This window comes from Syngnathus acus, chromosome 10 (assembly GCF_901709675.1).
Source record: "Syngnathus acus chromosome 10, fSynAcu1.2, whole genome shotgun sequence".
NCBI classification, from domain to species: Eukaryota; Metazoa; Chordata; class Actinopteri; order Syngnathiformes; family Syngnathidae; genus Syngnathus; species Syngnathus acus.
Genome location: NC_051095.1, coordinates 8493397 through 8509778, shown reverse-complemented (window position 1 = coordinate 8509778; position 16382 = coordinate 8493397). Strand labels below are relative to the sequence as shown.

Genomic DNA, 16382 nt, shown 5'->3' with positions numbered 1-16382 from the left:
ACACACACAGCCAAAGAAGGCAGCTGACACATTTGTGCTCGCAGACTGGTGATCAACCTGAACGTGCGTGACAGCAGCAGCAAAGAGACGGACAACAATGCGCTGCACCTGAACGTCGACTTTGGCACCAAGAAATTCGCCGTGAACGCCAAAGTCAAAGACAATTGGAGCAGCAAGCTGACCGGGAGCCTTCCCCAACAAAACCCCTTTGGACCAGGACTCCCCTTCGAGGTGACGTCCGTCGCTAAGTCGGCGTTCAATCATCACCCAAATTCTAAACCTGTAGAAAGTAACCCGTACTCTGCCTGCCGCCGTCTAGATTGTCATCAAGTGTGGCAGTGGCGCTTTCCAGCTCCCTTTCAACGGCGGACCCCAGCAGGACTTTGCTTATCAAGTTCAGGATCTGCAAACCATCAACTTGCTGTTGATGTGGCAAGTGGAGCAGATCCACGTCCAGCTGAAGTGACCACGCGGCCGTCCAAGCGCCGCTTCCTGTCTGGCCGTCGTCATGCCGACGGCAATCAGCTCCATTCTGACGTGTTTTTTTCCTTATTGTTTCTTTTGCGGTCGCCACCTACTGTTGTTCACTTTAGACAAAGTATGCAAGATAATGTCCTGGTGCAACATTTTTGCATTATGTGGAAAAATATAGTACGAGTATAAACACACTTTAATTGAATACACATGTTCTGATGAATTCTTTGACTTTTTGCAAGTGATGATTTAAACATCCATTTTTTCAACTGACTATATAAATGGGTTTGAACCAGAATAAAGGTGTTGCCTCTTTCACTTGGTTTGTATCTGTCAGCTCCGTATACATACATATGTGTGTGTGCTGCGAGACTGGTCGACTTCATGGGTTTTTTTGGTTTTTTTTTTTATTTGTCCCCTTCAAAATGCAGCTTTTTCAACAAATTGCATTGCCATCCTCTTGGAGGGGATTTTGGACAGTACTTTGTAAATAGAGGACACATTGTGTTTATAATCAGGCGTTTGCTTCACTGTGTGATTCTATTCAGATACTCGACATCGCTGGTGGCCTTCACAGACCGAAGAGACAGCGAGAACATCCTTGGTAGGCCAATTGAGCACTCTAAATTTCTCGTAGGTGTGAGTGTGGGTGCGGATTGTTGTTTGTCTCTGTGTGCCCTGCGATTGGCTGCCAACCAGTTCAGGGTGTTCCCCGCCTACTGCCCGATGACGGCTGGGATGGGCTCCAACACGCCCGCGACCCCCGTGTGAAAAGAGGTACAGATAATGGGTGGCTAAAACCACTTGACCCTTGCCTTTAATAGAAACAAACAAATAACTTAAAAAGCATCAATACTTTTCATTAACTTATTGTCATTTTAAGCAACAAGAGGCATTTCTGTACATTGTGAGAAAAGCCATTGTTTGTTTTGTAATAAACAGGTTATCACTTTTTGAGTTTTTGAACAACTCAAATAAATAAGCCTTTCTGACAATATTCAAATTTTTAACAAAAAATAAACTGCATGAACTCAAGCATTTTATGTCAAAATGTAGTACACAAATATTACTATTGTGGCCATTTTACCAATTGGCACATATTGATTTACAGTCACGTAAAAACAGAGAGAGGTGTGCAGTTTCTTTTAAAAAGAATCATGATGAGCCAGTTTGTGCAAGTAATTGTTGTGCTGATGTCACCAAATGAAAAAATTGGGCGACCGGCCATCACGACACACACAATGGCAAAGAGCAGCTATCTCCACCATGGAGCCATTATGAGCACACAAGATAGCAACAACAAAGGAATTGGGGAGGAAGTGAGCTGACTTGCTGCAGAAAGGACTCTGCCGTGGTTCCGGTTGCCCTTGGGCCCGTTTCTCTCGCGGACCCGAGGAGGCTTGGCGGGGATGGAGGCGGGGTTACGCGGGGGCTTGCTGTAAGGAGGCGAGTGTGGTCCGTACCCAGGCCAGTCATCGTTGTAGCGCTCGCTGACATCGCCTCCTCCCGAACCGCTGCCCTCCTCACCTGCAAGCAACACACACCAATGATCATATTTACACTGTCAGCTAAGTGTTAATGAACAAAACTGTATTTCCTCAAAGGATGTGTTTATTTATCCAGAAAAAAAGCAGGTACTGCCTACAATCGCAAAATACATATTTATTTTTAGATATGACAATCAAAAAAAAAAAATCAAGTGTTACTGACTGTCCACAAAGTCTGTGTCCTGTCCACTTTGTGCATGTCTCAGTTTGTTGGTGGCCACCCTCAGCTCCATGATCAGCTGTCTTGTCTTGATGTCAGGTCGCCCGATGTCCACCTCCACTTCGGGGTTGTTGATCTGATTCGCAAGCCCGTCGCCCATCACCTCCGGCAGATATCTGAATGTGTTGATACACACAGAAAGCATCATGCTACAACCTCCATCCTTCACTGTTATGTTTGGTGTTCTCTTGATGATGAGAACTTTGTACACCAAACAACCCTTTTCTAAATTATGGCCAAAAATTGGTTTCATTGAATCGTGGTAAAGTCTCCCAGAAACATGTGGCTAACCTCCCCCTGGTCTGTCCGTTCCAGCAGCGGTCCTCATTAGTGACGTCGGCGGCCATCTTTTCATCGTTGCAGATGGTGTGTGGGAGGGACACCCAGAAGCTCCCCATGGGTCGCAGGCGCTCTTTCAGCTCCGGAACCTGTATGGAGGCAGCTGGTGAGTCATCACTTGTCTATCTTGAAAGTGTTCTTGTGTCTAGCTGGCTATGTGGGGGCCAGGGGGGTGCATATGCAGGCAGAGGTACATGGCGTCACTTCCACACATGAATCACCGTTTTGTGCATTCGAAGTAAGAACACAGGATGCAATATTACCAACATATGGCGGCAGATATTTACTATGTGTGGGACCTACATTTTCTCAGTCATTAAGCCACAACCCACTTCAACAGAAGTCAATTGAAATGTAATTAAACCCTATCTTAAAACCCTAACCCTAGTTTGATACCCTAGTTTGAAACCCTAACCCTAGTTTTAAACCCTAGTTTGAAACTCTAATGCTAGTTTGAAACTCTAGTTTGAAACCCTAACCCAAGTTTTAAATCCTAGTTTGAAACCCTAAGCCTAGTTTGAAACCCTAACCCTAGTTTAAAATCCTGACCCTAGTTTTAAACCTGAATTTGTAATCCTAACCCTAGTTTAAAAGAAGGTGTTGAATGTTAAGTCAATCTGACTTTTAAATGTTAGATCTGCTTGACGCACTGCCTTTAATTACTATTCAAGGCATGATTCTCAAAACGGACGTACTAGTAGCTAAGGCTTCATCGTTCTTACCAGTCGGTCCAGGTTGGTGCCTGCAGCTGTGGTAGGTTTTTCCTCAGGGCCGTAGGTGCGGAAAGGCCTCCTATAGCCCCCCGACTCTTTGGGTGAGCGCTTGGAGCGTGCTGGAGCAGGTCTGGGGTTTCCACAACCTTGGAACACCTACACAAAGAACATTGAATTACATCAGTGACAGGATAACGTTAGGAATTTGTCTTGGTATTCCATGCGAAACGTCAATGCATCAAGTCAGACCATAAAAAAATATATATTTCAAAGGACAAAAGGCTCAAAAGGCAAATAAAGTATATTGAACTCCTGCATAATTTTTAAATTTGACCGTTCACTTCCTGAACGTATCTAACACTATTCACTTTTTTTTTTTTTGGTTTGTTTGTGTTTTGCTTGAACCAAAGCAATAAAATTATTATTTTAGTATCATCTTGTGGCAATTAGGTCCAAGAAACTACAGTATGTTGCACTGACTTATGGAGCTTCATTTTGACAAAAGTAGTGCTTTGTTGCACATCTACTAAATGTTCATAAATTCCGGTAACATAGCTTAAACTAATCGCAAAATAAATGCCTTATAACTATCTCACTTGAAATATATCACATCAACAAACGTCCTTGACACCAATTACTACTTTCCTATTAGGCCCCTTGCCCTTTTTGTGACATTAGATCATTATCGTCATGTCAACGCAATGCCTTGAAATGTTCAAAGGTTTTCTTGTTCAATGACTCCTAGTCTTGCAAAATCGTGTTCTTTGACTTGATGCGCTTTATTCATGTGGCATCTTGCGCAGAGCCTCCAATACAATCTCAAGACCGGGGGAGTCAAGGTTTGAACCAGCAATATAATAAATCCTTGGCCGACATTACACCGCTCTCACTCTTTCTCGCTGCCACAAAGGAGAAAAAAAAAAGCCAAGCTGTGCAGCAAAGAACTCGCAGTTCCTTGAAGCGCTGCCACATATTGAATGGAGACGTGGGTGCCTCAGGTGGATATGCTCCCAGAAGGCTCTCCACGCGTTAGTCACGTGGTGCCACACCACTGCTCTGCGTGGGAATGCTGTGTTGTTGACTCAGGAAGGACAGGAGAGAATAATTTTTGCTATTGAAAACTAGTAGACCAGGCGACCAGCGGCTAAGCCTAAAAGAATTCAGGCTAAAACTGTTTAGCAATTGCCTACAGAGTTGATAAGATGGCAACAAAGCACTACTTGTGTCTCAATGAAACCTCTCCACTCACTCCAACATGTCCTTGACACCAAAATGCCAAAGGATGGCGCCAAAGCAACACTGTTAATACTGATAAGGTGTGAAGTTAAGCGGATTGGAATAAGATCTATGAATTACAAATGAATCCCTGTGGACACTTTTCTTCAATTAACCTGACATACATGAGATTCGAATCCTTTACCTCAGAAAACAGAAGTGCTCAAGACTTGTGTACCATGCTTGAAATGGTTCATTCATTCATTCATCTGAATTAAAACATCAAAATAAAGAGCAGCAATTTTCCCCGGGGAGAATATAAATACAGGATATAGTAATGGCTTATAAGGAGTCAACCTTGCCTTGGTGGAGATGCTGACGCTGTTTTCTTGCATGTACATGATGGCTTCGGACACTTTGACGGAGATGGATTCCGCAGCTAGCTCCATGTTGAACGGCCCCTCCAGTTTCTCCGCCACTTGGTAGAGGGCATCTGATGGCAGGTACGTACTAAGTTTACACCCGAAGGTGAGTGAATGTAAAAATAGAATGTAGTAAAAAATAATAATAATAAAATGAGCAGCATGGAACCATTACATAAATGTATTCTACCCGATTGTTGATTATTCACTTTGCTAATCATAACTTTGGAAATAAAATGAACTATTATCCCAAAACAAAAGGATAATTAATGCGCCTAAGAGGGTATTTGAGTCTAAATGCATAATTTCATCTCTTCTCCCTCGCTTATCATCACCCACCAATAAAATAGTCCCACTCGGTGTCCAGGTCGGCCTGATTGGCGAGGCAGCCTTTCATCACGTTCAGGCAGAAGGCGCGGCACGGACGCAGGGAGGGGATACCTCGACAGAGTGGACAGTACCACTGACGCATCAGGCCGCGCACGCACTGTGAATCTGGAGTCATCTAGAAGGCATGTAAGGAAAGCCACTGTGATTACACACACTATGACTAATTCTAGCATTGAATAGATTTGGACCCAGAAACTCTCAGCTATGAACCAGACTGGCTAACCACGAGGCCAATGCTTTTTTGGTAAGTTCAAACTGGAGTCGCCAAGGAAACAAACTGTTAAAACTTCAAGGTTCCACTATTGAATGAGTATAAATACTTCATTCATTTTTGTTATATCATTATTTTTACCTTTGTGGCTTTAGTGACGATATCCCGACCAATAGCCAAGCCCTGTGATAGCGCCCTCGCGGCAATGAAAGCTCTTGATACCTGGATTGAGGAAAGAATTGTTTAAGAAAAAAAGAAGTATTGACTTTTGATTTTATTTTTTGAAACGGGACAGCCCACCTGTACGCGCAGTTTGCGAGGAACGTCTCCAAACGGCTGAAGCTGTTCGGCATGCTTACTGACACATTCCAGGTAGTCATCGCTGAACTGATACTGAGGGTTGACCAGAGTGAAGACCCGCTCAACCAATCTGGACCAGAAGTCCGATAAAACCTCTGTCAGACTCATGCTGGCTCCTGTGAGCAAAGGGAAAATGGAGGAACTAAAGAAGTCTCATGTAAATTGTGTTTGAGGTCTATGTACAATACAGTATGGCCCATGGTACCTTGACTAAAGTTTAAATCATTCCTCGATCATTTAGACCAGTAAGTCGATTGGCAGATTGAAAGATGAGATGTCTAAAGCAAGTGAGTAGAGATTCATCTTTTGGCACATCGACGTGAGACTTTGTTTTGTTGTTTTTGCAGACACACATGGCTTGGCGCGGTTTAAAGCAGGCGGTCAGCGCCGTTGTGGGCGTGAACCCAACCGACTTGATTTGCTGCAAATGGAAGAGCCTCTCGTTCCATTTATAATCAGTGTGCGACAGACGTATAGTCCTTGACATGGTTCAAGGATTTGATGGAGTCCAAAGTTTTAAGGGATTACAAGCAGACCTACATGGTTGGATGATGCAAAGTTGGCCAGAGCGGTCACAGATATAAGAAGTGGGAGTTTGACCTTCCAGCCCGATCCCACGCAAGGTCCTTCTCCTTACCATTCAAGTTTTTATAATCAAGCACAGCCTTAACGTGGATGCAAATTTAGCTGACTTGTCAAATAGTCGACTAGTCAAAGTCAAAGTCAGCTTTATTGTCAATCCCTTCATATGTCAAGACACACAAAGAAACCGAAATTCCGTTTCCTCCATCCCACGGTGACGAGACATACAAGTAGGCGACACAAAACAAAAACAAGAAGGCACAAACCATAAATAATAAATAATAAATAATAAATAAAATAAAATGAGCGATGAATAAATAATAGTCAATTCAACTCCTCGCAACTGAGTTGTGGCCCTCCAGCGGCTCCTTGTGCTGTTACTATATGTTGCGTGTTTGACTGATTGAAATGGCATTGACGACTGGCTTTCCTTACCCACATGTGATGGCATTACAGTAGCTTAATTGCTACAAGTTTCCATTTCAATCAAGTAGCCTCGTGTATGAAGCTAGCTGGTAACTCACTTGAAGAAAATAGATGATCAAAGGCCGCTTGTTGAGTCAAAGTACCACTGTATTAAAATGTAGGTATAAAATACATAGGTAGGTTGGCTGACACACAGAAAGGCGGTTAAATGGATGGAAAGAAGACAGATGGATTGACAGACTGGCAGAAAGATAATCATGATGCTGTACACCAGCAATTCCAGGATAATATTCGCGTACATAGTGATAGTGCGACTTGGCCATCTGGTACCACCTTGCATCTAAATATACATATACAGAAGTGTGTCCCAATTCGCGTTGATACACACCAAGTGTGCGTGTGCTGACCTGAATAATATCTGCGCAGCTCCACAAACAACTCCTGGAAGACGTGCGAGTTCTGCGTGAAGAGGCGTCCGTAGGTCTTGGTGAACATCTGGTTCATGGATTTCTCAGACAGGTCTATCAGCTCCCTGAAGAACTCTGTGAGGAGAAAGACGCAAGTGTGATACCCCTGAAACCTGTGGCCAAGACCTCGCCAGCTCACGCTTACATCACATTGAGCCATATTAGCAAATACGAAGAAGAGAGCATGGGGTCTATAAAAATAGCCTTTAAGGCTCATATGTGCAGTCTCCCACTCCTGATTCATCACTTACGTAATATCAAAGAACGAGGAGGGGAGAAAAGAGGTGATAGCAGGTAGGCGGTGAAAACATCAAATGAGCTCGGTGGTGCGTCTGGCTAGACTCGGACAGGCGGAAATTTTTACTACAGCTCGGTTCTGTTAAAGAGCCGCTAAAGCCCTCGAGGCCCCTTTACCCCCCAAAAAAGCTTCAGCCTTCATTCTAACAGGATGTTTTGGACAAGGGACCCAATTGTTGAATAAAAAAGTATCCTAATCAATTAACCAGGGGTGTGGGTTTTGTTTAGAATGAGTTTTCCTCACACAACTGTTTATAAAACCGCCAAAAAAGGCAGAGGTGTCAAATCCAGGAAAGTAAAAACCCTACCACAGTTCGGCTTCTAAACAAACTCTAGGGAGGTAACTAATTTTGCTACCAGTTGATCAGATTCTGGACCTGGATTTGACACAACAGCCTAAACGTTGATAAACCTGCTCAAACTTTACTTTTTATACCACAGAAAACATAACCAAGATGGCAGTCATGGCCACAAACATAAGAGTCATTTCTTTCACCGTCAAACCGCCGCTGTCTCTGGGTGAAGGTGGTCAACAGAAACTGGCTATGGTTCTCCACGGATTTTAGGAAGTCCCGCTCGCTCTGAAGGGCCAGCGTTTCCTCCATATGACTTGAGCAGCAGGTGTAGTCCTGAGGACAGAGTCTCAAGTGCTCACCTGTGCACATAAGTAGAAACAGTCCATCGTTTTAGGCTTAGTGATTCCCAACCGGGGCGCTATGGCACATTTGTGGGTGTGCCACTGGACATTGTCCAATTTTACTTAATTGGTCCCAAATCATTCCATTTCCTTTCATCACATTTAATTTTTCTAATATATCTTTGTTCCTCCATTTCTTCCAGTTGCGTATAGTGACAGGTAAAACTTCCACTGGTTGCCCAAAGTTATGAAAAACCTACATATCCGCCTTTTCTGACTTTTTTATTTTGTGGTGTGTGGAGAGAATTTTTTCTAATGTCAAATATATGTCTCGGTTCTATATATAATGGTTGGCAAATGATGTTGGATCAGAGGTGTGGAATCCTACAGTATTTGCCCATGCCACCAAGAATTAAGTAGTACATCCTCAGAGGAAGAGTAAAACATTTCAATCACAAATGCTCATATAATCATTTCAAATTTTCAAAAGAAGGGTGAGCTGGAGCTAAGCCCAGCAAACTCAAGGTCACCTACCAATAGAAGGGAAAATATGTAGAGATACTTAGATGACTAAAACGCTCCAATATTGGAAATGATGGGTTAGCATCTTTATTCATTCCTGTTCAAACAAGGTCTGCTTGCAGTCAAACGCTCCAATGCACTCGTCAGTCTCTTGTTACCACAGCCGAGTGTTATTAAAGATAACGAAAGATTGTGATATGAAATTGTACTTTGACCCCATGAATTATTCAGCGCCAATCTGTCTCTCTTGTCAGCTCACTTTGGGTCTTTGATATGTCCGAGGTAATGATATGCAAATGACAAGCGAGGGAGGAAAAGAGCTTCAGTTCTTTTGTTTCGATCAATGCTACACCTGACACAAATAGTACACAAATGGCTTCCACCTCCTCACTGGTGTACCACTCTGTCTCTTTTGTTCCACTCTCACTTGTAGTCCGCTCTCATCCCTGCATTTCCATTTCTAGGCAGCCTCTCGCCGTCGCTCACTCTCCAGGCCATCTGCTCCCCCATGGCCCACGGGACCGCCAGCCGAGGCTCAGGCAAAGAACACACGCACTCACCCCAACGGCTCACACACAAATATATCTCAAATCAATCAATACAGGCATCAGTCTGTTCAACAAAGCCCAAATGTGTAAAGCAGGGGTGGGAACCTTTCGGGTTATTGTAAAGTCTAATGGGATCCATTAATTATTATATGGCTGTTTATTTCAGCTTTTCATAACAGTTACTCATTTTTTATTTGCTCTCACAGGCCTTAAGGAAGTGGTACGTGCTGGCGACCCACAATTACATCAATTTTTGTTAAATTCACATGCAAGGTTCAGTCTCCCATAAGTGGGCAGTCTCGCTATACTTTCACACCGCCAGACAAGTACACTTTGTCTTATTTGTGCCGCCCGGAAATTCCAACTCGTTTCCCAATTTTCTCTCAGAAACTTGACACATGGTCCCATTGAGAAGATAGGATTGTTGCCAGTGCCCATGGGGTACATGCAAGGATTTACCACTACAGGCGAAGACTAATTAGGGGCGAGGTTCTTTGTTGTTCTGGTTTTGGTAATTTGCTCATCCCGCCTAATCAACCTATTTAAACAGCACAGGGGGGGTAATTAGGTGCAAAACCAGCCCACATTGTTTTTAACCAGGGAGGAAAAGAGGATGATTTTGCCACGTTGTGCTCATTGGAGAATACACTTTGTTTTACAGATAGGTTTAGGTTGCAATAATTATCCCGGATTTTGGTTGTTAGACGAAAATGTACATAGTTGTGTTTAATTCTTACAAATAAGCATTCGGCACGAAGAGTCTTACCAGAGATTTGAGTCACCGGTGCGGTCCCGGTGCTGTATCCTTTCTCCGCGTACACCTGCCGGGTGTCGGCGCAGCTCCTCCCCGCAGCAACCAAGGAGCTCCGGGACCCCGACAGGACGGCTACCGCGCAAAGCAAACCCAGGAGCGGGTACTTTCGTATAGCCAGCCAGGTCCCCATCCTCGCCACAAAAGGCATCCGTAGGGAGATTGATTTGAAAACTAGAGTTATAACGAATGATCGGAATTAAACTAGATACTGTAAAAGTGTTCTAAGATGGTAAGTCGTCTAAAAAAGTTAGTTTTCCCAAGGTCATGCAATGGATAAGCCCAGGTTGTAATTCTATACAATTTGTCTCCATCAACTGTAAGCAGTAAACTTGGTGGACATCAATGAGGAGAAAAGAGGTAGATGCAACCCTCAGCATCACCATTGTAAAGCAAAAACTCATTTAAACCGGAAAACCAATATTTGAGTGTAAAAATAAAAAAAAGTAAAGGTGGATTTGCGTCGTGGTTGTCGGTAACCCGCGTGGCAATGAAATTATTTTGACAGCAAAGACCGGAAATTATGCTTTTCACGCTTGACAACTTGACCCTTAGTTAAACTGGAAGCAGACGAAGAACAATGGACCTTGCCGGGGAGCCCCCACCGTGGGACCGCCACGGAGGGAGTAGATGGGCGGGGAGCCTCCTCTTCCAAGGTGGGGCGCACATTTGAGAATTCAGGGTCCTTATGTTAAACAGAACTATTGTAGAGCTAAAAATGCCTCTTTTTCTTGCCAATCAGCCTCGTTGCTGTTTACTTATAGTCTTCGTCTCACTGAGTTAGTTGTGAGGCCCCAGTAGACACCCAAACGAGCTCAAGTGGCATTAAAATGGATGGATGTGGTACTTTCCAGATTGAGAACTAAATTAATTTAAGGTTCCATTAAAAAGTATCACAGAGGATTTTTTTTGCAACAGTGAGTGAATATCCTTTAGTTTTCTGTACAATTGGTCAAAGTTGCAACGTGCAGTTGTAAAGGTTGAATGACTAGCCTCGTCCTGCCCTGCACATCTACCCCTAATTCAACTGATGGTATCAATTCACTTGAGCCATCCTACTGAGTTGGCCTTATGTCTCTCTTTGATGCCAAGCCACCCAAGAGGCCGAGGCTTAAAGCCGCACAGAGCGACATCCAGCCTGGCTTGTGGCACCATCCCCTCCCCACCAGACGCTTCTCAGCAGGAGCACCCCCCCGTACCTCCCAGCCCCCAAGGGACCCCTCGGCAATGCACCCAAGCCTCTCTCAAGATAGTGAGTAAGGGTGACTGGGGCATCAGTGCAAACGATATCTACAAAGCTATCAGCTCTGCAAAGAACAACCTGGCAGTGAGCAAACTGTCAGTGAAAGGTTATATAGGCAATGTAATGGGAGGGTAAAATCGTGATGAAGACATGAATGGAAGCGGCTACTGAAGGAGGTGGTTTCTAATGAGAGGGATTATCATGTTGTCAGAGGCTGATGGATGTGAGCCTCCGGAATCACCTCAGATATGCAAAGAGGAAGGAAGGAGGGCTTTGCACTAGGTCACATTGTCATTGACAGCAAATCTATCTTGACCAGTGTGAGATGCTTCAGCTCTATGACATAACGACTATGCCCCTTTTTTGATTAGCTCTCCAACGCTAATTGCGGCCATTGTTTTCACCTAGGAGTAAGCCTTGTAAAAAGAACTGGTTTCACAAGGCGCTCCATTCAGCTGTTTTCAGCGCTCCTTTTCTACTTTTCAATGCACTGCTTTCTCACATCTCTTTTGTAGTATCTGCTCCCTCCCAGTGCTGTCTTCTCTTTCTTTCTCTCAGTCAAAAATCACAGAAGATATCCCACAATGCCTGTAGGCTGTCGGCGCAACATCTCCACACTCCCCTCAGAGGGTCCTGCAAGTAAAGGCAAGCTTTATCAAATAGAATTATTGCTTTGTGTTCGCTTGGATGCAGAAGGCACTGTGAATTAAAATGAAACTTTATATCTTTTTGGCTATAAATGTCTCACTGAAGCACAACAAATCCCTGCTTGAGTTTATGAGTTAAGAGTCAGATGTAAGCGCCTGAACATGATTGTGTAAAATGTCTTTAGTTACTACTTAGTTGAAACTAACTCAATATGCTAGAAGGTTGTAGAAAGCAGCGATTTTGGAAGTGTTGATAATCAAAACATTTATGTATAATTGCAGAAATGTGTATTATAATTGTGTAAATCTATTGTCGTTATTTTAAATATATTTCAAGGGGGCCCACTGCCCCCTGTCCCCACGCTTGTGCTTCTATACTCAGTAAAAGTTTGTTGAGTGGTGAAGTAGCTCCCTCTCTCTGTGACTGATCAAAAAATTTTAAGTATGTAAGAGAGCTGATTTCTTGAATTAATGTGTCGTATTGTACATCATGAATTTTGGACACTGTCATATTTAGTGATTGCCGCTTCGGTTGTGTGAGTCCACATACTGCATACATTCTAATGTGTAAATCAGATGTGCCAGATAAAAATAATAACTGTGTGTTTGTGACTTGCCCTCTTAGTAGAACTGTGTTCTAGTTGGCAGGCGTACCTCTGTGGGCTGGACTAAACCTTTTTCTTTGAATTGTAGGAGCTCAGAATTGGAAAGCTGTTCACATTGATTCATCCTAACAGTAGACCAAGACTTGATTCACCTCACTGTTCATGGAGGATCCGAATACAAAGGTAAGCGACATTACTTCACATATTGGGCTGTGTTGGTGCCACACCTTTTATACCATCAAGTCACACAGAATAAACAGCAACTGCAGATACGCAGTCTTGCTTGAGGGATCTAACCAGCGGCCTCACAGTTGTGAGACCGAACCCCTACCACTTGTGCCAATCTGCACAGTGATTTAAAACGGAAAGTATGTCTGCTTTGCTCTAGTTAGCAATACACAAGGGAAATGTTCTAAGTGTTGCTGTTTGATTTGTATTCCTTCATTTGTTTAGTCGGGCATTTCTTAACAACATAAGCTTGCTTGAAAATTAAAACGCATAAAATAAAAGTCAGTGAATGCCTGTTTGCTGACTTTTACCTCCAAATAAAACATTCCAACTTTTGATCCATCTGCAATCATCTGATGTTAAAGTGCTCTGCTTGTGACCTAAAATTAGACTCGCTGATTTCACACTTCTCAGGCCAATGAATGAATGTTTGTTTGGTCCTCAGAAGTCATTGCATCTTTATCAGCACAGCAAACTGTTTTATCCCCATTCTGATGAAGCTGAGTGCTTTTTTTTCTTTCTTCTTTTTTAGATTTAATGGATCGAGCAAATCACATGCAGTCTGGAGAGGAAACATTCGTCCTTTTTGGTGCTTCGCTGACGAGATTGAACGATGCCGCTGTCAGGGCGATGTTCCGTGTCCGTCAGAGGGTTGTGCAGAGCGTCGTCTTGCTCTCCGTGCTGGTGCTGCTTCTCTGGCTCTCCGCCTTTTTGTATGGGAGCTTCTACTACTCCTACATGCCTTTGGTGGCTTATTCCGTACCGGTGCACTACTACTACAGGTGAGTGTGTGCTGTTCAAGGGCATCAGGAAATGGCACATTTGGCCGCATTGATAAGTCAGTATCAACGACACCCTTTGTCCACACCTTTCAAATCTCATTTCTCCATAAAACTATGGTCCAGTTTTTTATTTATTTTTTGCTTTTGCAGGACAGACTGTGACTCTCCAAAGTCTTTTAGGTGCTTGTATCCTGTGGCCAACGTCTCCCTGATGAAAAACAACATGCCTGTATGTGCAATTACTGTGTGTGAGCACATATACTTGATATATGTGCATGTTGTTTGGTTTAAATGTTTTATTTGTAGAGATTAAACTCCCTATTTTCATGAGAAATCAGACCATAGAATTAAAATTAAAATTCTAACTTGTTTTAAGGCTTAATTTAGTTTAAATCAGTTGACGCCTGTACTGTATATCATAAACATTTAGGACATAGAGTGAAAGATGTAGTATTTTTTTTTCAAAACCTATATCTTGACTATATTTTAGTTAATGAAAACCAATAGAGTAAACATGATCTTAAAAAAAATTATATACTATATATATAAGAATATATATTATTATATAATATTGTGATATAGCAATAATTAGAAACTGGCCTGCTGAAAGGTATTTTCATGAGAACAGAAAGGCTAAAATTAATGAAATTTTCTATGATATTCAAATTTATTGAAATGCACCTCTATTCTATATTAAACATAAAATACAAATTGGAGTGTGAAGCTGCCATTTATAAAAACAAAAACACATCGGCTATTTTAAAGATTATTCGCTATGTTCAGGTGTTGACATTCGGCCAGGCCTATCAAATGACTCTCCAACTGGACATGCCTGATTCCGAGACCAACCAGGAGCTCGGGATGTTCATGATCAGGACAACCTGCTTCTCTCGTGACGGAGGGCAAGTGGCGACGTCCGCTCGTTCCGTAAGTGGCCCACGAAGTTCTCCATGAAGCTCCGGACTGTTAATCAGCATGTTTGTGCTGACCTTTCTGGATTCACTGCCGCGTTTCCGTGTGTTTCTCAGGCAAGGCAACTCCCGTCTGCCACCAGCTCTCGCTTTGTAAGTATAGCATCAATAACTTGCTCGAACAGAGCCATGTCAGTAATGGGACTCAAATATGATAGTTGTTTGTTTGTCTTCTAATGATTGTGTTGCATTATTGGAAAAAATCTGCAAGTGGGGCTATGAAAGCCACCAAATCACACCACAACAGGAATGTCCTCAATCCACTTCTACACGAGAGGCCACAAGATGGCGCCAAAGCAACCAGACAGTTCTTTAGTTGAAGTGCAAAAGCAGTCATGTTTATGTGTGTAACACAGGGCAGGTTTCCCCTCACAGCCAAGTCCAAAATGTCCATTGGGACTTTTCTGGAGTGAAATGTAACAACGGTGTTGTGACACTCTTGTATCAGAGTATGCTGCGGTACCAGTCTAACCTTCTGAGGACCATGTCAACACTGCTGTTCTTCCCGGTGTTCCTGGGTGGAGTTGTTGAGCAGAAGCAAGTATTAGCGGTGGAACTCTTCTCGGAATACACAGACGACCCAGTAAGTGCAACTGTGTGTGCGCAGTGTGTTCTATGTCATCAAATTTTAAGATCTAGTTTACATTGTTAACAAAACGCATTCTCTCTTTTCTTTTTAATGAATAGTACTCCCCCTCGGCCACAGCCGTCATCGAGATTCTATCCAGCAAGGTGCAGATTTATTCATCCCAGCTCTACATCCACGCTTATTTCACCGGTGTAAGGTAAGAGGGCAATTTATTTTGCCATACGTTGTGAAAATGTGTGTTGGTAGGACAACCCGATGCAAACAGATTTCAACCCACAACCTCAAAATGTGCCGATCATCCATCTATATTGATTATTGTACTGTACTTTACAAGTACATTTACATGACATGTACTTTAAAATGATTTGTGTCATTTCCATCAATAAGATACTAAATGTAGCTGTTAAGGTAAATAAGTTGTACTACTAAGATGTGTTCATTGTTCAGGTACTTGCTGTTCAACTTCCCAGTCCTGTCAGCTGGTGTGGGGGTGTTCAGTAATTTCATCTTTCTTAGTGTTTTCTTGGTCTTCGGCTACATGAGGCTGCTGTTAGACAGACCAGAGCAGGTGAGCGACATTCCTCATGCATGCTGATTCATTCATTCAAAGTTGATGTGTTGATTTTCATTTGCTTTTGTTTTTGGCAGGCCCAAATGAATGCAGCAGTCAGGTTGGGAAATGGTGACAACAACAATACACCTACTTGACACGATTTTAGCTGTAAGGAGAGCGCTGGTCTGTCCTCAGCATGAAAAGACATCTAGTACGCATCAATTGAATGCAGTCATGTCTTTCTTCTCTGTCACCCTGTCACATTCTATAATCGTTTCCACTTTATTACTGGATTTTACTTGGCCTGAACAAAGAAATTCTGTTGTGCGAAATTAACAGTAGAGGTGTCTCAGTTACTTGCACCAGTCTGTTTTGCTTTCTATGAAGAAAGTTTATGTTAAATTGGGAATTTCTGGAGCTGAAGAAATACATCTTATCCACAAGACCGCTTAATGCAAGATTTTACTAAATACGTTTTTACAACATGTGGTTGTACGTATGTGTGAATGCATTATATTTAAAAAATAAATGCAACTAAAACTGGTTACGCAAGTATTATTTGGGTGTAACTCATAACGGTGAC

The 16382-nt window shown here is 42.8% G+C and overlaps 2 protein-coding genes and 1 long non-coding RNA gene across 3 annotated transcripts; 2 read left to right on the top strand and 1 right to left on the bottom strand.

Moving 5' to 3' along the window:
• Positions 1-1276: 1276 nt before the first annotated feature.
• On the bottom strand, positions 1277-10565 carry gpc2 (glypican 2). Its single transcript, XM_037261118.1, has 11 exons — positions 10137-10565; positions 8160-8318; positions 7307-7441; positions 5832-6007; positions 5673-5753; positions 5270-5435; positions 4871-5001; positions 3303-3449; positions 2533-2669; positions 2185-2357; positions 1277-2001 (listed from the first exon to the last, which is right to left on the bottom strand). The coding sequence occupies exons 1-11, from the start codon at positions 10330-10332 to the stop codon at positions 1730-1732; spliced, it is 1773 nt and encodes a 590-aa protein (XP_037117013.1). The 5' UTR covers positions 10333-10565; the 3' UTR covers positions 1277-1729.
• On the top strand, positions 10547-12449 carry LOC119128606. The gene is made up of 3 exons (XR_005099052.1): positions 10547-10837; positions 11274-11433; positions 11983-12449. It is a non-coding gene; the product is annotated as an uncharacterized LOC119128606 (long non-coding RNA).
• A 227-nt stretch (positions 12450-12676) lies between these two features.
• Positions 12677-16342, top strand: LOC119128599 (seipin-like). Its single transcript, XM_037261128.1, has 9 exons — positions 12677-12859; positions 13437-13686; positions 13837-13915; positions 14470-14613; positions 14715-14750; positions 15106-15240; positions 15345-15442; positions 15694-15814; positions 15895-16342. Exons 2-9 carry the CDS (start codon positions 13442-13444, stop codon positions 15952-15954), a joined length of 918 nt encoding a protein of 305 aa, XP_037117023.1. The 5' UTR covers positions 12677-12859; positions 13437-13441; the 3' UTR covers positions 15955-16342.
• Positions 16343-16382: the final 40 nt, after the last annotated feature.

Bases quoted from the DNA above. Each gene is read 5' to 3' on its own strand.
- gpc2 (XM_037261118.1), bottom strand. From the start codon at position 10,332: ATGCCTTTTGTGGCGAGGATGGGGACCTGGCTGGCTATACGAAAGTAC. The intron at 3,450-4,870 runs GCAAGGTTGACT...TTCTTTGTGTAG, and splicing joins GCGTCAGCATCTCCACCAAG to GTGTTCCAAGGTTGTGGAAA. The intron at 2,670-3,302 runs GTAAGAACGATG...GCCTCCATACAG, and splicing joins GCACCAACCTGGACCGACTG to GTTCCGGAGCTGAAAGAGCG.
- LOC119128599 (XM_037261128.1), top strand. From the start codon at position 13,442: ATGGATCGAGCAAATCACATGCAGTCTGGAGAGGAAACATTCGTCCTT. The intron at 13,916-14,469 runs GTATGTGCAATT...CGCTATGTTCAG, and splicing joins TGATGAAAAACAACATGCCT to GTGTTGACATTCGGCCAGGC. The intron at 15,815-15,894 runs GTGAGCGACATT...TGTTTTTGGCAG, and splicing joins TGTTAGACAGACCAGAGCAG to GCCCAAATGAATGCAGCAGT.